Source organism: Anguilla anguilla, chromosome 8, assembly GCF_013347855.1.
Source record: "Anguilla anguilla isolate fAngAng1 chromosome 8, fAngAng1.pri, whole genome shotgun sequence".
NCBI lineage: Eukaryota > Metazoa > Chordata > Actinopteri > Anguilliformes > Anguillidae > Anguilla > Anguilla anguilla.
Genome location: NC_049208.1, coordinates 24,485,751 through 24,513,069, shown reverse-complemented (window position 1 = coordinate 24,513,069; position 27,319 = coordinate 24,485,751). Strand labels below are relative to the sequence as shown.

The 27,319-nt window shown below is 48.9% G+C and overlaps 1 protein-coding gene across 5 annotated transcripts in view; it reads right to left on the bottom strand.

Moving 5' to 3' along the window:
* Nucleotides 1–27,319, bottom strand: part of clasp2 (cytoplasmic linker associated protein 2) — a 76,939-nt gene that overhangs the window by 17,180 nt on the left and 32,440 nt on the right. For 2 of the 5 annotated variants that reach the window (XM_035428805.1, XM_035428806.1), the window contains exons 8-23: nt 18,819–18,962; nt 16,728–16,804; nt 14,776–14,868; nt 14,097–14,242; nt 13,400–13,535; nt 13,071–13,141; nt 12,568–12,627; nt 12,337–12,414; nt 12,070–12,237; nt 10,873–10,913; nt 10,538–10,705; nt 9,680–9,703; nt 7,390–7,497; nt 3,869–4,036; nt 2,815–2,859; nt 811–918 (exon numbers count right to left, since the gene is read on the bottom strand). In XM_035428805.1, the coding sequence (XP_035284696.1) occupies nt 811–918; nt 2,815–2,859; nt 3,869–4,036; nt 7,390–7,497; nt 9,680–9,703; nt 10,538–10,705; nt 10,873–10,913; nt 12,070–12,237; nt 12,337–12,414; nt 12,568–12,627; nt 13,071–13,141; nt 13,400–13,535; nt 14,097–14,242; nt 14,776–14,868; nt 16,728–16,804; nt 18,819–18,962 (1,635 nt within the window). Of the gene's footprint in view, nt 1–810; nt 919–2,814; nt 2,860–3,868; nt 4,037–6,337; nt 6,365–7,192; nt 7,220–7,389; nt 7,498–9,679; nt 9,704–10,537; nt 10,706–10,872; nt 10,914–12,069; nt 12,238–12,336; nt 12,415–12,567; nt 12,628–13,070; nt 13,142–13,399; nt 13,536–14,096; nt 14,243–14,775; nt 14,869–16,727; nt 16,805–18,818; nt 18,963–19,703; nt 19,851–27,319 lie in introns of those variants that run through there. The other 3 variants (XM_035428803.1, XM_035428807.1, XM_035428804.1) reach the window with 3 other exon arrangements.

Genomic DNA, 27,319 nt, shown 5'->3' with positions numbered 1-27,319 from the left:
AGAAGAAATCAACTCGCTTTCTTCTTATATTAAAAGGCCCAATATGTCGCACGCTGAAACAGAGTCCACACACTGCTCATGTGCAGCATGCAGACATATGGCTGGGCAAAAATCACACATGGCAAAAATAATAAATCTGAATTTATTGTCCAAAATAGAAACTACCAGTCATGAAACAAACAGGACCTGTGGTCAGTGTCAATAAATTAAACTAAAGTGTTAAGTATTCTATGATGAAGCAAAGCGACAATCATCAGCCAACGGAACTCAAAACCCAAAGCGATAGACAAAGATCATGCAGTCTCATCGCGATCCCCAAACTACAGACAGCGTTCTCGTCACGTTCCTGCAATGTTTTATACATGCAATGTTTGAGGTGTCCCCGTCCACCCCTGCAAGATCCACACCAGGGTTATCAAATAAAGGCCAGGGCCACAGTGCTCCCCGCCACAGCAGCACATACACGGCTGAAGCCAATCAGCTCGCTTCTACGTCCGATTTCTGAAGCATTACGGAGAACGCAGAAATCCGACGGACCGTGGAAAACCCGCTGGATAAGGACAAAAAGAAGAATAGATGGAAGGAGGCCAAGAGGAGGATGAAGGAAGGAGCAGAGAGAAAGAAGGATAGCGGATGGGTCACATGCACCGCGCCACCCCCCTCCCCCTCCCCCCCCCATGAAGACTGACACATGGACGAATGCAGACTTTACCAGTGATCTGGTGCCAGAAGGGTTGGGACTGGGGTATCAGGGGGCGGGGCCATGCACAGCAGGTAGATGATTGGGCAAGGTGGGCTTGACTGACTTACCCAGGGGCTGGAAAGAGCGGACAGGACTGGCGTCCCTGCTGCTCTCGCGGCTGGCCTCCCGGCTGCAGCCCTGACTCATGCTAGGCCGAGGGATTCGGCTACCGCGCGCTAGCGGGAATCAGGGACAGGCGCAGCCGGCCAAGAGCAGCCGAAGGGTGGCAGAATGGAGAAACAGAATAAGAGAACAGTCATTGGATAGGGAAAAGGGGAAAAGGAATGAATTTCAACCCCAACAGTGCTTCGTGTTCCCTACCATGAATATACACTTTTGTTCATTTTTTTCCACACATTGTTAAGAAAATGTGTTATGGTTACAAATACAGAGCCAGGTGGAACCCCTTGGGAGGAATTAAAGGAGCACTCATTTTACAGGGAAGAGCAGATCCGTTGGGGTGAAGAAAACACATGACAGTTTTGAGCTGAAGCTCAGGAACACCGCTGATAAGAGAAAGTACCGTCTCTTAATTTATCATACCGTACAAGTCATCAATACTTATTTTACGGAGTTTTATGAAAAGAGAAGACCAGAGGTAGGACTGTGGGAAAGGGAAGGTCAGATGTTGAGAGGGAAGGGTCAGTAAGTAAAGTAGGGCATTGGTTATTACCCAACAGGAGCCTGATCATTCATTGAAGTTGAGTGCTTTCCCACTTCTTGAACCGATTTGCCTAGACCTCATATTACAAAGACCTGGACAGCATCAAGTGTCACTTCAAAATCTTGAGGCCAGTGCAACTACACACGGGGTAAATTACTGCCCAATCGGGTCACATTCATTTTACAATGAGGACAGCACACATTCATATTTTGGCTGCCGCCATTTATAGTTAAAGCATTCCTTTATATTCACACATCCCACCAAATGAGCAAATTCAGAGCACCATCTTGATCAAAAGTTCTGAGAATGAGCTTAATTAAAAATTTTCTGTAGCAAATCATCTCCAGCTGCTTACAATGACACCAGGAAAAGTTTTTAAAACGACAGGTTAGGTATAATTGCCACGATCTACCAGAGCTAAAGTATCATAGATAAGACAGATGAAAAAAAACAATAAACACTCATATGTGGCAGTAACTGACAAATGTCTGGATTCATTTTGTTAGGCATCCCCCCAGTTACTGTACTGCCATCTAGCAGAAGCTCCTATCTGTATGTACTTACAATGCAAATATCAGGCATAGAACTGCAGGAATTCCCTAGAGGGAGAAACTATGGCTGCAAGAAGGACAGAAACTCGGAGACTTGATTGACAACTTGTCAACTACCCTAAATTAAGCATTAAACTAAGTTTTAGGAACAAAAACAAAACTACTCTAATGGGCATTAAACTACATTATAAAAACTAACAACATATCTCAGTTGAGGAGAAAGGTGACTGCGTGGACCCAAAAGCTCATAGTGATTGGACTGCCAGTAGCACATAGGAATACAAATAACTTGGCTAATAAGAGCAGTCAGAGTCACCAGCTCATTAGCAAGCTAGTTACGCCTTAGTGAATGTTTTACCACTGACATTTCATTAATGGTTTCTGGGGCTCAGAAGAACACCGTCCATTGCTGATTTTTGAAAAACTGCACAAAACATTGTGTGTGTGTTTGTGCGTGTGTGTGTGTGTGTGTGTGTGCGCGCGCATGTGTGTGTGTGTGTGTGTGCATGTGTGTGCGTGCGTGCGTGCGTGTGCGCATGCGTGCGCGCGTGTGTGTGTGCGTGTGTGCGCTTGTGTGTGCGTGCGTGTGTGCGTGCGTGTGTGTGCGCATGTGTGTGCGTGCGTGTGTGTGCGTGTTTACTGCCGTGTTCACAGAGCAGGCCAGGCTAATCTCACACAGAACTACAAGGACAAGCAGAAACAGGCCTCTGCACAGGTGCTCTGCAGGGTCAGCCAGCCCGCGATGCAGGAGAGCAGCAGCGGGAGCACTGTGTGTGATCCATGGCTGTGCTGGATCTCTCAATTCAGACAGAATGGCCCACAGATCTGAAAGTCCAAGAGTACCAAAGCTGGCTTACCTCGACTACTCCGCTCACTGTACATCTGACTTTGGTTTGAAGGAGCTTCATTTTAAAAGAATAAAGCACAAGGATGGATTAGAAACCTGCTCCTTCGACTTTTACCAGACTAAAAAATAAAAAATCTAAAGAAAAAATGAAAGCTGCCTGTTCTAGATCCAGGAAACCCAGCAAAAAAAATAATACATAAATGCAGCAACACATATTTGAGAAGAGCACCTTCTTGGCCAAGTCTTTGGTTGGCCAACTATCAGGGTAGTCCATACATTGATGGCCAACCAAAGACTGTTCCAAACTGATATACATGTCATTTTAATATCCATTATGGCACAGCTAAACAAGTGCAATGGTGTAATGGATGAAACCTGGGGGAGAAGCCATGTCAGCCAGTACAGGAGAGGATATCATGCAGCCGTCTCTGAGAAGACTAAGCAGTGTCGCGCAGCAGGGCACTAAATGGCAAATAGAAAAGGTCCAGCAGGACACACAGGAGGTGTGCCAGAGGCCCACCATGCTACGCTAAGGGCCGGGTCAAGATCAATACTCTTATCTGAGCCTTAGCGTGGCGGTCATCAAGAAAGGGCAGAGTAAAGGTAATAACCTCTCATCTAATAACCAAAGAGGCATAGGAACATGGGCCATACAGCACACGTTGGAGACGTTCTCTGGTCAACCAGTGCTCATCTTTCGGCAGGACCTGACAGCATCTCTGGGCTGTTATTCACTCAGGTTTACATGCCTAACATTAGTGAAGGAATGACTAGCCAAGCAATACAACAGCTCTGCAAAGAAGCCAAAATGAATAAACATGAAGCATAAAGGAAAATAAAAAATAAAAAAACATTTATTGCTTTAAAATGAGAAAGCAAATTTAAACGGATCCCATTGGCTGATCCATGCGGAGGGCGGAGCATGGAGCTGGTAGTTAATCAGGGACGCAGGTTGTAGCGAAGCGCTGGCATTGGGACAGGGTTCGAGCCTCGGGCGGGCGTGGCTTCAGGTAAAGACGCCAGGGGGTGGAGCAGAAGCAGCTGGGGCGAGGCGCGGTCCTTACCTACGGAGAGCCGGGTGGGGCTGGAGTCGCGGCTGCAGCCCTGACTGCGCGGGATGCGGCTGCGCCTCTGGGAGCCGGAGGTGGCCAGCACCCGCTGGGCCCCCGTGCTGACGGTACTGAGGGCCGTGCTGGCCAGAACCCGGCCCGGGGACCCGGACCTGCTGCCCGCTGTGGAGAACCGACAGGAGAGGGGTGAGACGGGCGGCCGGGGCGGGGCTGGGGGAGCGGCGGAGGCGACGCGGGCGGCCGTACGGGGGGGGGAGAGCAGAGCCGCCTCTCTACGCCACGGCGGGAGCAGAGCAGTCCCGCCCAAAACGCAGCAGCGCGGTGTTCTGGTTACGGAAGCACACGGCGAGCACGGCACCTCACCTGCACCGCTTCAACACGCAGCCAGCTGTACAAACGCATTGGAATTAAAGTGTAAGCCTCGTTATACACCCCGCGTAAGGGCGTACGCCAAGCAAACACACGATAAAGTAACAAACAAACTAAACAGTGAGGTTAGGCTTGGCACTGCAATCAACATCATTCATCATTTGCAAAGGAGGTTGTATTCTGGATTACCTCTGTGTTTATTTACCCACATAGCGTTGTTTTTCTACAGCATAATTTCAATGCTTCTCTACAAGATGGGTTTTCCACAAATAAAAACTATAAACACATTTATGTTATGAAATACTACGTGATGGTTTAAAATAGAATGTGCTTTAAAAACTCCTTGAGGAACAAAAGGAAAAGAAATGAATATACTGGTCTCTGCAGAGCTTTTTGAGCCACTTTTGAGAACAATCAATGTACCAGCCAATGAGGACAAAGCAAATGCCCACAATACCAAATGTTAACACAAAGAATGACACACAAAGACACTGTGACATCAGACAGCTGATCTGCAGTATGGCAGTCCCTCAGTAACCCACCGACTGAAATCACAACACAGTAAAAACTCATCCAATCAGGACAGCTTTGGTGGCCATGTTCCAAGCAGTCCAGACTCCAGAGCCCGGGGGCTACAGCAGGGACGTTAAAATGTGCATTTAATCCTGAGGGCTTTGTGACTCAGCGACATGGAGCTAATGCTACGACAGAACAAGACGCGGACCGTGTGAGCGTGCCTCAATGCCAGCCTCAATTTTCTGCTTCAGAGAGCAAACCCGTCCTCCGTTTGAATAAGGGGGGGTGAGAACCCCCCCCCCCTTAAATTTCTTATATTTGCCTCAAGCCGAATGACTTCACAATGATGAAGTAACAGGCTTTAATCCAACACTGCTCTGCGGCACAGCCTTCTTGCATTTCAGGACATTCTTTCCCACCATTTACTGCAGAATTCAGCTGATTTCCAAAGCTATGTTCTAAAAAGCCGGAATAACAGGGAAGTAAAGAACACCAACATCAGACTGGCATGACCGAGCTGACATTTCACCTTTTAAAAAAAAATTTTAATACACTCTTTTTGTAGTTCTTCACTTCCAGAGAAGGTTATTTTATTAATAGCACAAGTCAAAATTTTCTAAAGGCCTTAAAGATAGTGTCAAATTCTTGAGTCAAAATCATGTTTTCAAAATCACTCAAGGCACAGATGCTCCTTATCTCTCCAATAATTTTGTTAGATTATCTTCCGTTCATAGTTACTTCACGAGGCATAGTCTATTCAATTATGTTGTTCCCAAGATTAAAGGCATGGCATCAACCACGTTTTATTTTACTGGAATCCGAGATTGGAATGCTCTTCCTGACTCAATCAAAACGGCCAGTTCTCTGAATGTATTTAAATATCGCGTAAAGCGCTTTCTCCTTGCCCACTGATCCTTGTTGACTGTTGTTGTTCATGCTCTGTGTGTGTGCGCGCGTGCACGCGTGCGTGTCTTTATACTGTAGATATTTTTAAATGTAGAGATTAAGATTTGTATATTTATTGTATATTTAGTTATTTTAATAGTCCAGTCTCGGACCCCACTGAAAATGAGCCAGCTATTGCTGGCTTAATGGGTAATCCTTGCACTCAATACTCTACAAATTGTTTCTCATTTTAGCATCTCACTTTTTAAAATAGCTCTCTTTGTACTATTTTAAGTAAGTGTATTTGTTATTTTGTAATTTTTATATGATGAGTGCAAATAAATAAATGAAAATCAAAAAGATATAAGACAAAACCCTGACTGAACACCTATAGCAAGCCCCCACCCCCCACCCCCTCACCGTCACTTTCCGCAAATAAAGAAAAGAAAGCAAACCAGCACTCGACTGCTTTATGAGATAACAGGGCAGAACATTGCGACAGAATAAGAGCAGGAATGTCAGCTGATAAAAAGCATACGCAGAGCGATGGAAAGAGCAAACACAGGGTGGAGCCAGCGGTGACCATGGCGACCATGACGGCGAGGGCGTGTGGAGACGGGGAACGTGGGAAACTAAACAAAGGGCCACAGGGACGATGCCATGGAAACACAGGGAGGATTAGGAGGCTCTTACCACCGCCAGGGGCAGCAGACTGAGATCCTGAGTCAGCGGGGAAGGCAGAGTTAAGATCGGGGTCATTGGGGCGGGGTGCGAAGGCGGAGTCAGGGAGAGCACATTAATCTGTATGACTGATAGCATGCATCCTGACTACACGCCCTAAACAGCTCTCTTTAGATAGAAACTGAGCACGGGTCAGACTGACAGCGCAAATTAAAAAATAAATTAAAGCACTAAAGTGCGGATTTCATTTAATTATTGGGTTAGGGGAGGTGGGTCAAGAAGAGAGATTGAGCAGTGCATTCTGGGACAGCGCTGCCATGTAGAATAGGCAAAGCTGCTTAAGGTAACATGTATCATAGCAGGATTACAGAGAGAATAAATAAATATGTTGCAGTGCTTTTTCGCTGCAAGTAATAACACACACAGACACTCACACACACAGTACAGCAAAATGACTTCATCGTCAATGCCATCATCGTGAAGCAGAAGACTTCTTAATTCGGAAAAGGGTTTATCTCGCACGTGGACAAGGTGACTGTATGGGTGGTGCCAGATGAAGCCTGTGTGCCAAGTTCAGCCTAATGCCCAGTGTGACATCACTATTGCTACTGCGCTGGCTGCACTGCACACAGTCCTTAACACTGGACATCACTGGAGGATGTGAAACTGCACATTCAGACCCACAGATAGATATGGACTCCTGCAACTGTTTACACCACAAGTGAACACTTAAAAAAAGAACATGCAAAGAACCAGACACAAACTTCCCATTAAATGAACACCACAGCAAGAATCCAGAAAACTGCACAGAAAAAACTTAAAACCACAGACGCATGCACGCACACGTCTGCATGTGTGATAAAATACCTGGCGTGCAATCTGAATCTTCAGAACCTACAGCAAGGGCACAAAAATGAAAAAGGAGAAGAATAGAAAAATAACAGAAGCAGTTGTACCATTAGGCTTTGGTGTGCCGATTTACAACACCAAACTCCACAGAAATTTACAGGTAATGGTACCAAGTAAATTCACAGGAGAAGAACGTCATGGGGTGCAGTACTTACGCTGGGACTGGGAGACCATTTTGGTTCGACTGCGACTCCTGGAATCCACCTGACAGCTGGCTGGGGTCCCTGACACTGTGGAGAGGGTCTGTTTGGAGCGCAGTCGACCTGCACGGACAAAGAATGTGGCGCGTCAATTTCAAAAATCAGCAGCAGGGGGCGACAATTACCATCGAAACGTGGAGTTGAAACTATTATATTTAGACGAAAGTAAGCGAGATCGAATGGAAAAGAATAAAGAAGATTTTTTGCTTTCAGTGTTTTTGACGTTTGATTTCTGAAATAGAAAATAGTTTCGTAGGTTACTGGGTGATAGAAAAACAGACATACTGACAAAAAACGTCGCAGACTGACAGACAGAATGCACGCTTCCGAAAGACTAACGGAAATTTGTCCGAGAGAATACAAAAAACGTAATCTACGTTAGATGAATGGCTTTACTTGAGCAACATGTGCACTTAATCTAGAACGGCGCGGCGCATGGCCCAATCTTATGTCTTCCATTCACGTAAAATGAAAATGTGTGATTGCCTGATTGTAATGGGAAAGCTGGTTGACGAACGTCTAACAGAATATCGCTCGTTAGTGAAAACACGGTAAAGTCCAATACATTACATTACATACATACATTAGATAGTTTCCAACGGCTTTCGGCAACGTCAATAGGTCTACTAGGCATATTTGAAAAATGAAATTCTTGTAATAAGGCCTGGCTTCAACTATAGGCCTGCTATTCCACATGACATGGCAGCTATCCCATCACAGCATAATATTCGGCTGAAGGAGGCGTCCGCTTTGTAAAATGCGATCAGATTATAGTATTATATTAGTCTATATGGGAACGAACAAAGGAAATGGTGACCATTAGATCAAAAGATGGAATGAAATACACGGGCGACATAGGTAAACACAGTCCAACAGAACACATCGTTGACTAGTTGTAAACATGTGATGTTGAGGACAATCACAGTCCGTTAGCACGGTTCTTAATACTCAGCCTGTCTGGCGCCAAAAACATTTACTGGCTCCTAGTCATGCAAGTCGACGAATATTTTCTATACAAGATGATCCCTGCCAGCGTGGTTTATTTAATCGATTGTACCTCACAATTAATTAAATTCAGCGTCCTTGCCCAATTCATTAAATTTTTAAGACGTCACTTTGACAAAGCAATGTCCACTAGACTAATGTTCATTTATTCATATCTGATACGCTTTCTCCGTATAATTTAGGGCGGAACATGTAGATCAATTGAAACCATTCGTTTTCGTAGGGACAAGCTCCACACTTTTATGCTTGTTAAAAACAGGCTAGGAGTCTGCCAGTTTTTATGGGTTGAGATGTAACCCTGCCTTAAAAACGTTATGGTTTCTTTGCATATTCTCTCTGTAGCAATAATCCTAGTAAACACCAAACCTTAAATTCTTGTGTCAGAGTCAACGTGTACTTTATGCGGAAATACAAATACATCTGTGGCCAGCTTCTTCTTGAAATGTAGCCCAACATATCATCAAATAGTATATGGCAGATGCCAAGACTGATCACATACAGAGCTTTGCCTATGCTTTATAGGCAGTGCAGAACCTGAGAAATGTGTATCAATGTAAAATCAAGTACTGGGGCAAATTTGACACCACCCATAATCCTCTGGGCCATAAAATGTCAGTGGTTACAGTACAGTACCAGAGTTGCCTTGGTTCTAGTCTGATTAAACTGCTGCGTACAGCAAATAAGACTACCACAAAGAGCCCACTGTGGTCTACGAAGAAAAAGCTCAAAAGCCAAGACTAGATGCCACACCAATGGCTTTCAAGTCTTACGTCATCCCAGAAAAGAAGTTTGGGAGTGATATCCAAGCCCATTATTAATTAGAAAGTGGTCTGTCATGAAATACAAACACTAAGATGTTCTTAATTCAGCTGACACGTGCAGTTTAGGCAGAGCAATGACTGAATACATTAATATAAATAAATGCATTAAAATATCTGAATATTTAAAAATATGACTATGTTTTAAAATACTGACGTATAGTGTGCAACCTATGTGCAATACAAACACGTTAGTGTCTTTATCAAGTCATTTGCCGATTAGGCTTGATACAGTTTAGTAAAATGATAAATGACAGGTATACACTTATCCTATCATGACACTGTATCAAGAAGGGATAATGCAATAAACTGGTGATGTCAAGTGAGGTGAGGTCAAATGTAGAGGGTCTCAAACAAAAAAACAGAAGAATAGGAGGGGTGAAGGGGGGAAGCTGGAAGCAGACAGGGTAAGATGATCTTACCATCCATTTTATCAGACGCGTTGTCTGGCAAGGAGAAAGAGAAGGGTAGAGCGTCTGTGTTAATGCAGGAAGAGAAAGCCAAGCAGTGCGTTCATACACGCGCGCACACACACACACCATTACATCCTCATACCGTTTAATAATGAGGCACATAAACCTCTCTCTCTCTCACACAGACACACACACACACACTCACATTCACACATGCAGATATAAAAGACTGGGGAAACACAAGGGAACGCTCACAGAAGAGCATGCACAGTTGCACAGAAGCGCGCACACGCACACACACACACACACACACACAGCAGCAAAGAGCAGACAGGCCATGTGCTGTGGGGTAGCAGTGTGCAGGAGTCAGAGCAGAAGGAAGCAGACTGCTGAACAGAAAACCAGATGGTGTGTGGGTGACTGGAAAAGGAAGCTTCTTTTAAATGCATTCATTGCATAGATTTCCTGCATTTTACGCAATGTGCCAATAACCGAGTCTTAACCAAAGGACTGCCCTTGATGAATGTTTTAAAAGAAAGGTAAATGTCACTCAACCACTCACAACAACTGACCCTTGCCCTGAACCTGGCTCAGTGCGGGCAAAGACTACAGCTTCTTATGGAGAAAAACTGACACAATAAAGCAAAGGCACTGCTCGGGGGTTTGCTTTTCAGCGAACTTTATGGGAATTCCTATAAGCAGCTGTACCCTAACTGCTTAACAATAACAACAAAACCATTTTCCAGTCTTGCTATTTAGAGGAGGTGGCAACAGGTGGCTGGTTAAAGTCTGGCTGTCTCTAGCTGTCCTGGAAAGGTGCCCTCTCGTACATCGGCCCTGACCCTCCTGACCTCTGGAAGGCCTTACCCAGGGAGGCGTAGGACCCCGGGGGCAGCCCCGAGGCGTTCAGGCGGCTGGCGCCCCCCGCCTGCCCGCCGTGTCGGGCCTTGGCCCCGGCGGCGGCGTTGACGTCAACGTCGCTGCGGGAGCGCTGCAGGGACCCAGGCGAGCCGGTCGTCCTGGCGCCGACGGGAACTGGAGGGAGAGAAGGGGCGGAGTCAACAGAGTCATCGTTCACAGGTGCTGTCCATTCAAACGGCTGCACGTGTTCAATGCTCTCATTTGCCTTGTGCTCTACACGTGAGGACAGCAAGACGTATTAGCATTAGGGTGAACAGATCCAGGTGCACCTAAAATATTACCTCTCCCTGGAGCCGCAGACCACTTGGATGACAGAGGGCGACTGCGGAACAAAGACAACAAATGTCAGGACAGGATTCTCTCTTTCTCTCTCACTCTCTCCCTCGCCAGCTCTCACTCCGCTTTCAAGAAAAACCGACAACAAAACATCTTACCCAAAGGGCAGGCAAACACACTTTTTAAGATTAAAGGCTGTTGGAAATTCCAGCTCTCAGAGCCTGCAGTCTGGTTAGTTTTTTTTACAAAATGGAAGACGAGGCCAGAAAAGCAGAGGAACCTCATATAGCGGGGAGCTCCTGCTAAGAAAACCTGGGCCTGTGAAATGAAGGACATGTGACTGGTCTCTCTGGAGAGCTTAAGCTTGGCCAGACTACGGCCGGGCGCCAGTGGCAGAGGCTTTGGAGCCCGAGACGGTCCCCGGGCCCGCCTCGAGACCAGAGCTCTGCTCTCCTTCCTTTCTGCAGAAACGCAAAGGGGGGACTGAAATAAATGCGTCGCGGCCGCACACAGCGATCCGTGCGTGATGTCCGCGGGGGCCTTTCTGCAGTCGAGTCGCAGTCGGGCGGTAAAAAGAGTCTGCTCGCCTCCTCAGCCTCGCTCATTAATGCCAAAAACTTTACAGCTTTTGGAGAAATAAAGAGAGAGAAGGGGCTCATTGCTTTCATGTCTGCCTATGATTGCGGAATCAAAAGCACCATGTTGTTAGGAAGAACTGTTCCAACTTCACAGCAAAATCACAAATAACGAAATCCGATGCGGGAGAGTGTAGATAAGCACATCCTATCCTCCAAAGTAGGAGATGTGACCAGCTGCTTCTTTTCACACAGCAGCCCATGAGTCACATTTGCACAGATATTGGTCTGGAGAAGACGCTTCATGCACAGCTATGGCAAGCAGAACCCTGGGCACCCGTGTGACCAGCATTGGCCACCAGAGAGCAACGAGAGACAAATCTGGCCAGTCTGAACCCTCCCTAAATTTGGGTGATGCCTGGTCAGTGTCGGCAAGGTGGAGATTTGCACCTGGACAGTTGGGCCCATCCATACAGTAGAGCAGAGCCTTAACAGGATGAGTCACCCAGCAGCCCTTTATCTTTCCCCATCACCACCATCACAATTTCAGACAGTAAACAGTATCATCACCAGTATTACAATAACAGGCATCGGCATCAGTTCAATAGGCGCACTCGTGCTCATTACTTGAGGCTCTCCTGGGAGCTGGAGGACGAGCGGTCGGACTGGGGGAGCGAGGCGGCGCTGCCGGAGCTGCGCAGGCAGGACTGCAGGTTGCGCTGGTACGAGGACTCCAGGGAGTTGTACAGGCTGTCCGCCTCGGCGGGAAAGTGGTTCCGCAGGCCCCAGTACGCCCTGCGGGAGAGAGAGAGAGAGGGAGGCACAGCGTCAGCGGCATGTAGGAGCGTGGGGACGGTGCAGGGGGCGTGGCTTTTATTGGGAGGCGGGGCTTACTTCCGGGCCTCCACCCTGGCCTCGGCGTCTGCATCCCTGATTCCCTTCTTTATGCTCTCCACCATGACGGCCGTGTGTCTGCGGAGACAGAAATGCAGCCAGTCACTTGATCGCTGAGATAGGAGGGCGCAGAGCTGGGCTATGAAGATGAGCACGAAGGAGCAGACCACTCTAACAGGAGAGGCGGCCCCTCCCCTTCCTGCTCTGACAGGGGGCGGTCCCTCGTCTCACCTCTCCAGCGAATGGGTCTGCCACTCTTGCAGCAGCAGGTCCAGGAAGTCATAACAGCGCCTGTGGGTCAAAGGTTCAGACTTGTTACCATCCAACTCCTGAGCAGGTCTGTCCAGGGTTTGAGTACGAGTACAACCACATCTCACTGTGCCTCCCATGCATAACCTGCACTGATCTAGCGCATCATATAAAGATTCCACACGCAAAGACATTGAAATCAGGACCTACAAGGGCTTTATTATTGGTGAAAAGCCAAAAGTTATCAGATTTGTCTCAGGTGAAAGTTCTCCGTTTTACCAGAAGAAAATTTGTGTTTATCCCAGAGGCAATCCAGTCAGCCAACAATAAAACTCAAGTTACTGTTCCTTATCTCCACTACTGACTGTCTGCCGAGGAGGTCTTGTCAATCCCTGACATAACATACGAGGTGACCCAGGCCAGGCAAATCTACTGCGTGGCCAAAGGAGACGAAACACAAGCGGAAAAAGGCGAGTCGTGCTCACCTCCTCACAGAAACAGATTTGGATGTGCAGTTACTGGTTATCAAGGGGATGAGCCTGGGAACGTGGGTGTGCTGGAGGTAGGAGACAGAACCATATGCATCAAATATTTCATGACCAAATGTCCTTCAACAACAACAACAACAACAACAAAAGAACTACTTTAGTAGGACTACTACTACTTTAGTCTACACAGTATTTTCAACATTAGCATTTCTGCATAGCCATGCAGCTCAGGTTTGGTAGCTTGCTCAGGGAACAGCAGTGCTCCAACGGGATTCAAACCAAAAGCGTGTGCTGTTCAGCGTGCGCTGAGGAGGAGGTGAACTCACCCGAATGATGAAGCGTATGGCGGACACGCCCGACGTGGCCATCACCTTGGCGCAGTTGGGGATGAGGTTGAAGAGGATGGGAACTATGGCCTCAGCCCCGTGGTCAAACTTGTTGCCCAGAACCGTGGAGAGATGCCTGTTTATAAAACACACATGCACATACACACACACACACACACACAGTGAAAGTCATACACTGAACTGAACTGTGGAGAGATGGCGATTTATAAAATACAAGCACAAACAGTGAAAGTCATACACTGAAGCATGAGGGCATGATTTTAAATCACACAGTTACACACAATGAAAGTCTGGACCGTGGACCAAAGTGGTTTTTTAAAGCTGATGATAAAATACAGCTTCTAAAAACACAGTGATCCTGCTATCAAGATCACTGACATACAGGGATGCCCTTTTCCATCAACACAGCATTAAGCCTGAGTCCTGCACCTCAGCCTGTTCCCCACAGTCTGATTATATCAGATGCCCGGCACCTTATATGTGTTTGGATGACGAACTTCACTACTGCAACAGGTGAGATCATTTCCCAAAGCCTTTTCCATGTTCATATATGGCAGAACACAGGAGTCTTCCCATTGAGTCAGTTACCATGAAAGTGTGCCGTGTTACCAAAGCATTGACCTGACACTGTGGTGAACATCCTGTCATCGCTGCTCCCTGACCCGGAAGTACTCACGCCACAGTGATGCAGGCTTCCCGCACCACCTGGGACCGCAGGTCCTTGGCCGACAGCTTGAAGGCGCCGTCCAGCAGGCGCAGGTGCTGGTAGAAGCAGTCGTAGTCCGTCGCCCCGGCAACCAGCAGCGACCGCACCTTCTTCAGCTGCAAGCGAGGCAGAGAGAGCGCAAAGAAGGACCAATCAGAGACCGCGGGCATCGCAGAGGACTCCGGTGCTAAAAAGCGCACACAATGCAGACCGAAGACCCTACAGAACGCGTGTGGAGCGGGGAAAAGGCCGCCATTCCGCTGTCTGATCTGAGCAGGCTCAGAGGCCTGGCTGTGAACTGTGTGACTGCAGCCCATGAGCCAGAGACGGCATCTCAGAACAAAACCGATTTCTCTCGGTGTGAAGGCGCAAACGGTCACACCCGTGGTTCTGCAAGGACAAGACCATAGGCAGAGGTTGTTGCCATGGTTACCCACAGCCAGCCCATTTTGAGCCCCACACTGAGTGTTTAACACCCCGCCGGTGTGTTCACAGTGTCCTCGAGGCCGAGGCCAGGACCTGCAACTTGTACAGAACATCCCAAATGTTAAAATGCTCCAATTTTAGCTCCTGGGAGTTTTGTCGATGCCTGGTAACCGTATCCAGGAAATTCGCTCCGGAGGAGGGAGTGGAGGTGCAAGACGCTCACTGCAATGGCCCTCTGGTCCCAGTCGTGCTTGTCGTCAGACAGGATCTCTCGGATCTTGTTCAGGTTGTCCTCCAGGTCTCGTGCGGAGTAGATCTACAGATAGAAGCACGTCAGGATCATGTTCCCCTTCCCAGTAAGACAGCAAATTCACAGTTACAATTTACACATTAAAACAATGCATCATAGTATATACCACAGGGTTTTTCAATCACTTCTTGAACTGAAGAGAACTTTTCTGTCTTCTGGATGATCTAGGAGCCAAAAGTATGTCTATGCTGGACCACTATTGGCTCCTGTGCTGTAAGTTGAGAAGCCCTAATATACCACATGCATCTCACATTATACTATATCAATTCTTTAATGACTACATTTTCATTTTTGGCCTCACTCTGTACAGTTGCCTCACATTTATTATAATTATTTTGTTTTTAGTGACTTGAGGAAATGGCTTGTGGCTGAACTGGATATTTAAACAGTACGTGGTCAATAATAGATAAATGAGCAGGCATATAACTTGGATTAACCAAAGTGCTCCAGCACTGAATGCCCTTGTTATATAATGATAGTGACACAGATGATGGATTGTATTTATTTGGCCCTTTTCCTCTCATGAGCTCAAAGCACACCGCAGTGATGGGGGCAGGCTCACAAGACTAATAACACAACCAGTGATTGGTGCAAAACAAACGCCATGACCAATCATTAGTCATTTTACTGGTTTTGCTTGTGCTAAAAGATTTTTGCACAAGCTAAAGGTCTTAGCAAATCAAGCCCTTGGTTTTCCCAGGTCTTCCATCCTAGCACTAATCGAGCCCACACCTGCATAGCTTCAGCCTCTCTGCAGCAGCAGGGTGCATGATGGGATTGCAACTGCCTTTGTCCTGGTTGTCCCTGCTATGCTAGAATAAACCAAAACTGTGGCTTCACTCTGACTATTTGGCAAAGGCACATGGAGGTGCTCTGTGTGCATTTAGGCCTATGACAGATTAAATCAGGCAGGCGCTAAAGAGGAATGCAATCTTAGCTTGGAAGCCCTTCACAGTTAAATGATTACAGAGGAGGGACAACCCACAAACAGTTGCAATCTCTTGGGGTTTTTGGCAGTTAAAATAGAGATACACTGTAAACTGGTATATTGTATACATGAGACATGTTCTATAATATATTGATTGCTTTGAAAGATGCACGTACTCAATGCATTTCACAATCTCTGTACAAATCTTCCAACCACAATTGCAATCCTACAAATATCCCTATAAACACAAAAGGCACCTAATTACTAAAAAATAACAGCTTGTTAAAATTATGGGAATGTGGATGGAATGAAAAATAGCAAACACAGGTAACCCCAGGACCGAGGTCGGGAACCACTGCTCTACGGATTCCCCAGCTGTCACTTCCTCTGTTTGTATTTAGTGACAGGGCCTGGGGAACGAACACAATTCATTCCCCAGAGCAGGGGAAGGTCCCCTTCACCGTGACACACAGAACTGAGGAGGAATCCTTCCTCGGCTGAGGAGTGTGAGTGAGTGAGCAGGGCATCGCCATCACACAGGAACCCCCCGAGGTGACACACAAGGTGCGATAGCAGCAGCAGCAGCTCGTGGAGACAGCCTGGCCTACATTGTGTGTAATCTGGCCTTTATCTCCTTCTGAGAGCTGATACGCTGCGCACGCCAGGGGGGAACGCAGGAGGGCACGGTAAAGGAGGGCTCCTTCGAGACGCGACGCTTTCACACTTTATCAGTGACACGTTACTTTCAATTGTTTCTTTTCCTGACAGAACGGCCTTACATGGAATGATATACACAGCTCAATTTATTTTACACTTCATCCGTTTAAATGCACCCGAACATCTGCTGGAGTGAAATTGAGCAAAGGCGCTGCTACTTTCCCAAGTTTCCACACTTTGTGCGGGAACATAGCTGCACTCATCACACAGCCACGCTAACCTGCACGTCGGGGACGTCCGTGAAGGCCTTGATGAAGTCCTCCTCGTCGATGCCCCCTGCCCCGTCCTTAGAGGGCCCTGTGGAGAGAGAAGGGGGAGGGAGAGCACTCTGCAGTTACGTGAATTCACAAGCACAACCCTTCAACTACAAGTCCAGAACACCTCAGGTCAGTTATCATACGCCTGTCTCTTATGCTGTAGACTTGATGGTGGTGGTGTGGTGTACTGGCATAAGACAAGGAGCAGGATTTCATGAACCCAAATACAGGCAGCACCATGTGCTTTAGCACAGCATAGTCTTAATATGCTTCAGTAACAAATCAGTGACAGTACACGGCAGCTCCACAAATGCAGTGAGTGGGTTTGGTGAGATCTCACTCTCTAAAAAGGGCAGAGAGCTGGGACTCTTATTTTGGAATGTTTTCCTCAGTGACACTGTCAGCTGCAATAGGACCATCTGGAAAGCACAGATGACCAGACAGAGGGACCATGAGGAGATACAGAACCACAATCAACCCAAAGCGCTCAACTTTCAGGCCTTTTTTTCCTCTAACATGTTACCATAGTAACCAATGGCACAAATGATGCGCCCTTTGCTGGTTCACGCTGGCAGATGAGCACCTCCATAGCATGACAGGATAGAGTGACTGATGAGCACAGTTTTCCCTCCATCACACATTTAAAAACGCCCCTCCGAAAGGATCCTCCGCTCGGTGGGAGGGGACACGTGACCTATGACCCTGCACAAAATGTGCCCCACTCTCGCTCCATTGGTCTGTTTGGGCAGTCCAAAATCCATACGCGTTTCAGCTAAAAGTGACAGGTGGGAAATGAAAAAGGGCTGGTGTACTGTGAAGAGACAGAATGGAAATTGGCCGTTTTGATACAAAATTGAGAAACTACCCCCCCCCCCCCCATTCGCCCCCAAAAATCCAATCGGATATTCCAGGGAAATGCAGCACATGAGCTAATGGAAAGTGGAAGAGGGGGAGGGGGAAGACAGTGGAGTCTCCACTTAAAGGAGAGAAAGCCCTGATTGCCTGCGCGAGCAGCGGACGCTCAGAGGCCAGTCTTTAATGAAACGCCGCTCGGCCGCGGAGAAATGAACTGCCCTTCAGAAAGAGAGAGGACTGCTAATGAGAGCTGAGGCAGCTCTGGGCCTGAGGGACGGGGTAACAGGCCGAGAGCTGAGGCAGCTCTGGGCCTGAGGGACGGGGTAACAGGGCCGGTCCTCAGGCCCCTGTGCAGCCAGCACAGCCACAGCTGACAGGCTGTCATTAAGACTGACACAGGTGACTGGCTGGCTAATCCCAGCCATGTCCAATCAGAAACACGAAGCTAAGAGAGGGCTACATCAGCTGTGCTTATTTATTCACCTTCACCACCCCAACCAGCAATCACCTCTGCAGGGAAGGGTGATCCCAGCATGCAGTGGGGCAGCTCCGCTGAAGCCGGGAGGCACACAGACTCATAACCGCAGCAGAAACCGCAGCCCTCTGCTGGCTCAGCCCGAGCCTCGCATCGGTCGCCCCCCTTTTTTTTCCCCGGAAAGCCAAGAATAGCGAAGGGCCGAGCAGCGAGGAGAAGGGGCGGCTCTGCGCTCTGGACGCCCCGCGCGGGGTGGAGAACCCGCCGGGCGCTGGTAGACGGCAGGCCGTAATTCATTAGCAGCTCCACACGGACCGGAGGGAGCGCCGGTGAAAACGCTCGTTTCCTCCAGCTCCCGACGGAGGGAATCGGGACATGACACACCGGGGTTTGAGCACATTCATTACTCCCGTCTGTCAGGGTTCACAGTGACAGGGACACTCGTTTCCGGGCTTATAAATGGCCTGCTGACACTGCGTATCTTTTGTATTATTTACTGTTCTGTCAGGCCGTCGGTAAAAGCTGGCCTTGCTGCCAGTAAAAGGTGATTGGCTGTACGCAGAAGGAGCAGCAGTTCTGCCCGCACTCTGGATGGGTGGGGGGGTGAGTATTCAGATGTTAGCCCTAGAAAACCATGCAGAAGTCAAACGTTGTGCCCCTGAATGAGTGCACATCCCTTACTCTGGCTCTGCACGCCATCGCCGTGGAAACATCAGCGCCTTACCTCCGGGCTTAACGGCGCCGGCGGCGCTCGGCCTGCGGGTGGCACTCTGGTTCGTGGGCTTCTTGGCGGCCGGGACCTTGAAGGCCGGCTGGGCAGAGGAGGACCGGCTCCCGTCCACAGAATCGTCATCGTCAAAACTTTTGTCTGGAGAAGAGGAAAGAACGGAGAGGAGGAGAGAGATGAGGGAGGAGGGAGGAGCAGAAATGAGAGAGAGGAGAAGAGACAGTGTCAGGACAGAGACGATGTGCTGATGTCAGGGTGGGAGCCTCCAGAGAGGTCAATAGAGATTATCTTTCCTGGACAGCAGCATGTGGTGGGGCCTGCTGGCCATAAGGAAACCAGCAATGCAGCATTAAACCCTGATACAGCCCCCAGTGCTGCCTGCTGCCTCACAGCAAACACATCAGCTCTGTAATGCTGCAGTACGCACACCCACACACACAGGTACACGTGCACACACACCCACACACACAGGTACACGTGCACACACACACACACACACACACACACACACACGCACAAGCACAAGCGTGTACACACACACAAGTACAAACAGACGCGCACACACACAGGTATACACACACGCACATGCACACACACACTGCCGAAACAGCCATCTGCCCCAACCCTCAATCAGATACACTAGAGCAGGAACAGTCAACCTGTCACTGCAGAAATGCTTCAGTCTCCGTGACAACCAGGCTGTCACGTTAAGAAATGCACCAAAAGCGTTCACTGCGGCAGCCACCACCCCTCACATAACCGCGGTCTCCCCAGCCCGAAGAGCCCTTCCTCCCCACGCAAAAAGCAGACGGGACATCGCGGCGCCCGTGGCGCCCCCGCCCCCCCGTCCCGCCCCGTCCCGCCCCGCCCAGCTCCACTCACAGTCGCAGATCTTCTTGCAGATGAGACGCCTCATGCTTTCGGCAGACCTGAAAACGGCAGGAGGGGGGTGCGAGGGCTCCCCGGCGCTCCGCGCTCCGCTGTCCCGTCCCGGAATCGGGGGCTGGGCGGGGGGGGGGGGGGTTACATTGCGGGACGCAGGCGAAGGAGGACAGACGCGCTCCTGTGGGCTCCGCTCGCCGAAAACTCCACCCAGGCTTGTGCCGGCATTTTTCTTAAACCCCCTCCCCTCCACCCTCCTCTCTTCCCCCTCCTCCCCCTGGGGCCAAGCAGCCAATCGGTGAGAGAGTGACATCATAGTCTTGCAGCCAGTGCAGTAGCGGAGCGCAGTATTCCTAATCCCGCCCTTCAGGAGGCGGGCCCTCGGCTCCTTGCCCCAGACAGAGGAAACCCAGATAAGATTTTAACAGTTTAGCACGCGGAGCTGTACCTCGCCCAACCACACCCCCACAGCCAACTCCACCCGCACACCAGACAAAGGCTGCCCATCAGCGGGCAGTGCTGGGGACAGGTGCACTTGTGTGTGTGTGTGTGTGTGTGTGTGTGTGTGTGAGAGAGAGAGAGCGGGTTTAACAAGGGCACTGGAAGCAGTGCCCAATTCCCACAGGGTTGCCTGAGGAAATGAAAAGGACGCGTGTGAGAAGAGAGAGGCAGTGAAGTGCGAGCGTGGCTTCAGACAGGGCTGCTTGGTGACGGAGGATTTGCGCCTTGGTCTGTAAGGTGTGTAAGCCCAGCAGAGCCTCGCTCAGGGTGCTGCGCCTCTCTCAGGCTGTGCAGAATGAGGGCTGCTCTCCTTACTAGGAGTCTGTTTTCCGTAGCGGTTGCCATGGCTACAGACCGATGAGCATCCCAACCAAATGAGTCAGTCAATGAGCGCGTGGCGTTCCTGTCTGGTCAGGGCCCGTTGGGACGGGGGGGGCTGGATGGGGGGGGGGGGGTCAGAGGACCTGCGGGGAGCAGCTGACGGTGCTAGACTTGTGGGAGGCGTGGCAGGTAGCACTGCAGAAAGACCGCTGCGGCTGTTGCCATGACGACACGCGGCGACGTCCCTTGGGGAGGGGAAGGCAGGGCAGGGCAGGGGGCACTGACGAGCACAGCTGTCCCAACCAGCCGATAATGAATAACCTCCCGTGACCTTTATTTTACGCACAATTACTGCAACGATCAGAAATGACTTCCTACCACTGTGCTAAACGGAAGAGTGGATGTGCTGAATCGCAGTGATCACAACTTAACGCTGAATAATGAACTAGCATCTGAGAGTAAACAGTGAGAACATCATTTGCCAAATTTGAAGTTTTTATTTTTATTTGTAAATAAGAGTGGTTAATGCACTTCCCGACAGGGTTTATGTTATTTTTTCTTTTTTGACTGCTGGAAAATTTGACTGATTTTCTAATTTCTGAAGAAATATCAACAGTTCAAATGGAGCAGGTGACGCTAACAAGCTCAATATCCCACAGGAAAAACAACAGAACACAGCCTGTTAAGACCAGTAATCATTAGCCAAATTCAAAGATCATTAGCCAAGATTCTCATCTTCATTTACACTGTTACGCTCGGTGCAATCGCTAGGAAGACGTTGAGAGCTACGGTGCCTGCAGGTGAACACTCAGGATAACAGTGCTGTGCTTGATCTGAACACAACTGAACACGATTCACAATATGGTCTTCACCCGCTGGCAATAGACCTGACATTTCATAATATGAGTATCCACTGATATCCAATCTTAACCACACACAGGCATGCACACACACACACACACACACACACACAGGAGATGAGATTCCAGGCCCAGAGAAGCGTTGTCATGGAAACTCCCTGGCGCTGAGAGACAGGGGGGACTGAGAGGAGGGGAGGGACTCAGAGTGTAACGTGTAACACAAGACCCTTCATACACCCCAAGGAGCACAAACCTGAACTGCTGACCCAGACTAATAGTCCAGCTGGGACTACAAGAGAAATGGTGTGCAGGATTTCTGGACCTGTGTGTTTGTGCATGCATACAGGGTTATGTGATGGTGTGTGTGTGTGTGTGAGCACGCGTGCGTTTAAGAATGACTATGTGCGTAAGCCTGTGTGTGCGTGCATGTGCTTGTACAAGCTGTGTGTGTGTGTGTGCGTGCTGTGTGTGTGTGTGTGTGTGTGTGTGTGTGTGTGCGTGCTGTGTGTGTGTGTGTTTGTGTGTGTGTGCGTGCTGTGTGTGTGTGTGTGTGTGTGTGTGTGCGCGTGCTGTGTGTGTGTGTGCGTGCTGTATGTGTGTGTGTGTTTGTGCGTGTGTTTGTGCGTGTGTGTATGCGTGCACAAAGGTGTGCCTGGGGATGGTTAGCTGAGCTCATGGCAGCCTTTCACTGCTCTGCTGAAGAGGAATCAAATGTGTGCTCAAGAGGTAACCCGTCACTGCACAACACAACCCCTGTACCTGAACTTGGTCAATTCAAATACCCATAAACAAAATATTAATGTCAAGAATGCTAATGGTTTATCATTTTCATTTCTTGTAAATAATTTAAATACCAGACTCAGTGTAACACTGACATTCATACCACAGACAAAAAGCCCAATATTCTCAAACTACACTGCGTAGCAGGACAATATAGTCCTTCTCCAAAGCAATACTACAAGTGTCCACATGGTGGCAGCACTGGATTTTCTCTTCAACACAAAGAACCAGGAGAGCCAACCCCACACTCAGGCTGTGTAATGTGAGCCTGAGGTACAGCTCCACTCTTCTGGGACCTGCCGTAAACCCTGTGGGCTGTGTCACCACCCTGCACGACGGCAGTTACGGCCTTGGAAGCCACTCTCCGGAACTTTCTCCTGATGAGAACACAAGACCTGGAACCCGAGCCGGTCCTCCGCTCTGGAGAGAGCTGACAAAGGCTCCGTTATGCACACGGCACGCTGGTGACTCACACTCAGATTTACACGCTCGATAACAATCGTACTCAAACCAGTAATAATGCCGTCGCCACAGAATTAAACAGGGACAGAAATGCTGCTTAGTTTCTGCTCGCTTGACAACTAGCAAGAATTCTGCATTTGAATGCAGCTATAAAAGCAGCACACAGCAGTAGCTATAGAGATATACTCACCACGCCGCCCCAACACACCAACACTAACACCCACACAGAGGGCTGGGAAACACGGCCCCTCACACAAAAGTGTACAGACAAGCACACCTCATTCACCAAGTCCAGTATGTTCCACATTTGCACGTTCCCAACTAGAGCGAGAGGAAAAAGAGTAAATTTCATTGGACAGCCGTCGAGTCGGGTGTTCAGGAGGAGGCCAGAAAGCAGCCTGGGGAGGGTACTGCATGGCCGCACGCGACCTCCCCACCACACCGTAAACGCATCAGACAGATCGCCGTGGAGACCGGGAGGAGAGGGGCCCTGACGCAGACGTCTGGACTCACGCGTGATTTACGCAGCCTGATGCGTCTCTCAGATCTGACAGGCCGGAGAGAGCCGGCGCACAGAGGGGAGGGGAGGCAGGGGAACGGTCTGCCGTCTGTTTTATCTATAACCGCTTATTTATTTTCCTTTTTTTTATATTAAAAAGCCTGTGCTTAGCCTTTTTAATGATGAGGCAAAATTCCATCTGCAATCTGGATCAGTCCTCAGACTGTGGATCAATCACATTAGGACAGTACATGCCAAACCGCACACTGGGTAAAATATGAAAACCAAAAATCATCCACCATACGACTGCTTTTTCTACAGCCTCAACTAGAAACAGCTGACATCGCTGAGCATTCCATGCTGAACAGTCACTCTATGGCCGCTGAATTGTTCCAGAAACCCAACCGTGGAAGTCCGACCTCTGACTTGATCACACATCCATTTGTGTCTGAATATCAAAACAACAAACAAACCAAGCCTGGTTTTATCAAGTACTCTACCATTTATACCATCAATGTCCCATTTGTGAGCAAGTGGGAGTGTGTGAGAATGTGCGAGTGTGTGCATTTGAGAGAATGTGGAAGTACATCAGAATGTGTGAGTATGGGCGCATTTGTGAGCATATGGCAGTGTGAGTGTGCATTTGTGAGCATGTGTGAGTGTTTGTGTGGTACAGCACGTCCTTTTAAACACAAACACACGTGCAGGGGCGGCTAAGCTCTCAGTCTGGCTCCAGCTGACTCACCGTACTGCTGTTGCCAGCCCAGTTCTGCAGGGGTACGGCCCTCATGCTCCTTTCAGCCTTTCAAGGTGTAAGACCACAAATATGTGATTGGAATGTTCTTCACTGAACATTCTAATGCTGATGCTACTGGTATTTTAAAAGCAATGGAGTTCTGGAACACTGAATTAGAATTTTTGAAATAACATTTAAAAAAATCTGCTCTTCAAAAGGAAACACTGCCTCTCTAGAGAAACAATTACGTAGTTGTTCCACTGACCACGATATGCACTTTTGTATGTCACTTTGGATAAAAGTGTCTGCTAAATAAATGTAATGTAACAACCACTTTCTGCACGTCCCTCCATTATAGGGGACCTCCCATAAGGAACCTGCCACACTCATTTGGCCATGGTAGGGGGTCCTGTTACCTCACACCAGTATCCTGAGCACAAAAAACAGCACAGAACTGCACACAGACAGCAGTCAACACAGAGCGCAGCCAGCGTTAATCAGTCTGCCTGGGTCAGGGCTGAGAACACAAAGCTGGGGAGGCCAGCCATTACAAACACATCACCCAAGAGCCCAAAGTCAGTGGACAGCCAATCAGCAGACTCCATGCCCCTGGGTTAGTGTGGGTCTAACCCAGCCTGGGCTCCCTGGGTTACCGCTACATTCGCTGTCCATAGCTACTCAGTAGGCCCTGCAGGTGAGCAGCTGTGTTTAGTGGGAGATGCAGAGTCTCTGAGTGTGACCTGCGCAAGCTCTCCTGCAGTATGTAGTGTCAAAAACACGTGTTCACTGTTACAGTACAAGAGCACACTGTACAGTATGTGTGTGCGTATACGTATGTATGTATGTATGTATGTATGTATGTTTATGTGATGCCGGTGGTTCAGGTTCAATCAGCAGGGTCTGCTGTGCTCTTTCAGCTCTAATCTGGTTACTGGAGGATAACAGCCAGCGTGGCCTAATCCCTCATTACAGAGCAACTCAGAGCAACTGCCAAGGAGGAAGAACAGCCAGTCTGCACATATGACCAGCAAATCCCTGCCCTGAGCCAGACAGACACAGACGCAAGTGCACAGACTCACACGCACAGGCACACACGTACAGACACTGACACACAGGCACAGGCACAGGCACAGGCACAGGCGCAGGCGCAGGCGCAGGCACAGACACAGACACACACACACACACACACACACACACACACACACACACACACTCACACAACCTGACTGTACTCACACTTCTGGGTGGGAACCAGAACATAATCAAAATCAAAACTGCAAACTCTGCACAGGAAATTATTCAAAGCAATCCCAGAGAGCTGGAACACTCTGGAAAATTCCACAGGGAAGAAAAAAAGGGCCTGGATTTAAAGTCCTGTCAACAACTTTCAATTCAGGCTGATCCAAATCCCGTAATTAACCCAGAGAGGTGAATGTTCAGAAAAACTGATTTTTCAAATACACACCACAAAAATCTCTCCATCTCTCTCCTTCAAACCCTATTCCCACAGCACACAATCTCAAACTTCACCCCACCATACGTCCCTCTGCTCACCAACTCTAACACTGCAGGATCTCCCTCTCAAACACACCCGAGTGGTACCCTCTACTGCCCTAATTTAACAGTACAGAACTCCCACAACCTAACTTCTAAATCTGGCATATGTCATTGGGTACCCTTGAGAGACATGGAAAACTACTCCTACACAGAAGGCATTTATGTTCTGCTTGTTTTTTGTTGTGTTGATTTGACAAGGGAGGGGAAGACATCGGACGGCAGGGGAGCCAGTCGTCCACAAAAATGTGGTGCCAGTCTGCCTGAGTCGCTGGCTCTCTTGTAGTGCTCAGCGTATGATGTAGAGTGGGAAAGCGGCAACTGGTATTTACAAATGCATTGTGGGAAGACACAGGCTTCAAATGCAGAGCTCCCTCAGTGCTACTCTCACCCATTCAGCACTGCAACTGAAGCCCTGCCGGTGACACGGGTCTCGCTGAGGCCTCCATCCCGGTCCTGGTGCTACGGCTAACACGCTGCTGTCTCGCGCACGCACACGCACACGCACACGGCTTGGCCCAGAGGGCTGCAGGGACCGGTCAGACAGTGTCTGCGTGGCAGGCGTCTGCGTGTGTGTGTGTGTGTGTGTGTGTGTGTGGGGGGGGGGGGAAGCAGAGCTACGAGGGCAGAGACTGATGCACATTCACACAGCTGCACAAACTTCCTTATCCGTCTCCAGCTGCAGAATCGGCCCCTCTGCGCTCTGAAGCCCCGCTCTGTTCTACAGAGATCACTCTATTCACACCACAGAAATGAGTCTGCCACTCTGCTGTCCCAGTGCCTGTATTACACCTCCCTTACGCTTCAGTTCTACGATTAATAACACTCACTTAACATTAAAACCACCAGGTCAGTGCATATTGCATTTCAAGGGATCTAATCTTACTTTTCATTACCACCTATAATAATTACTGCTGTTGTTATTATGATTATTACCTCCGCCATCACAATAATGGTTTTTGTTCCAGGGTAACGGATACTGCATGAGTGGAGCGCTAGGCTCCGAGCATGCCCAGGCTCACCGCTTACTGTACCGCCCCACCTGCCAAAAATAAACCTGAAAGGGCCCAACTGAGCAGGGCGGGGTGGGGGCGGGGCGTCCGGAGCTCTGCAGAAACACCGGTGCAGTAGTGGGGGACCCCTTCAGGAAAATAAACATTAACCTTTTACAACGATCTGCAGCCCTTATATTTAGAATGGAAAATTGCAGGTGCTTCACAAAAACATAAAAACAGATTCCATTGCTGTGCTTATCATCTAGAATGATCCTGGCCTTTGGGCGAAGATGCAGGTGTGCTGGTGCATGATGAGACCTTATGGTGGTAACAGGAAGTAGCCAATCATATCAGAACCAAAGCAGGCCTATCCTAATCAATCTGTTCGCAAACACAGCACAGTCCAAACCCGGCAGACAGTAAAAACTCCACTGCAGAACCCTTCAGCTGAACGGGCCGGTCCACGTAAGACCCTGGAGCTCATTCAGGAGACCCCTCATCGCCCCCGAGTGGTGCCCTCAACGAGAGGCCGACACCCCTCTGGCAGACCAAACACACTGTAGCGCTCCGCTGAGAGCGGGAGCAGCGGGGCTGTGCATTACATCCACTTGGCACACGCTCGTGCCCATGGTGATTTACAGTGTAACAGAACGTAAGTGCATCCAGCTGAGTTATGTGTGCACAGGGCCAGACCTGGCCAACAGCACTACAACAGCACTACTGCACCAGTGCACTACATACACATCACATATGAATACACCTCAGGCCAACCTAGAGCCGTAATACACATCACACGTTCATGCAGCTAACATCCATATACACCCATTAACCGTGTTATAACAATGCTAAAGTTAAATACATAAGAGTGCTGGGGGTGGGACCCTGGATGAAGTCTTCAGTCTGAGTCA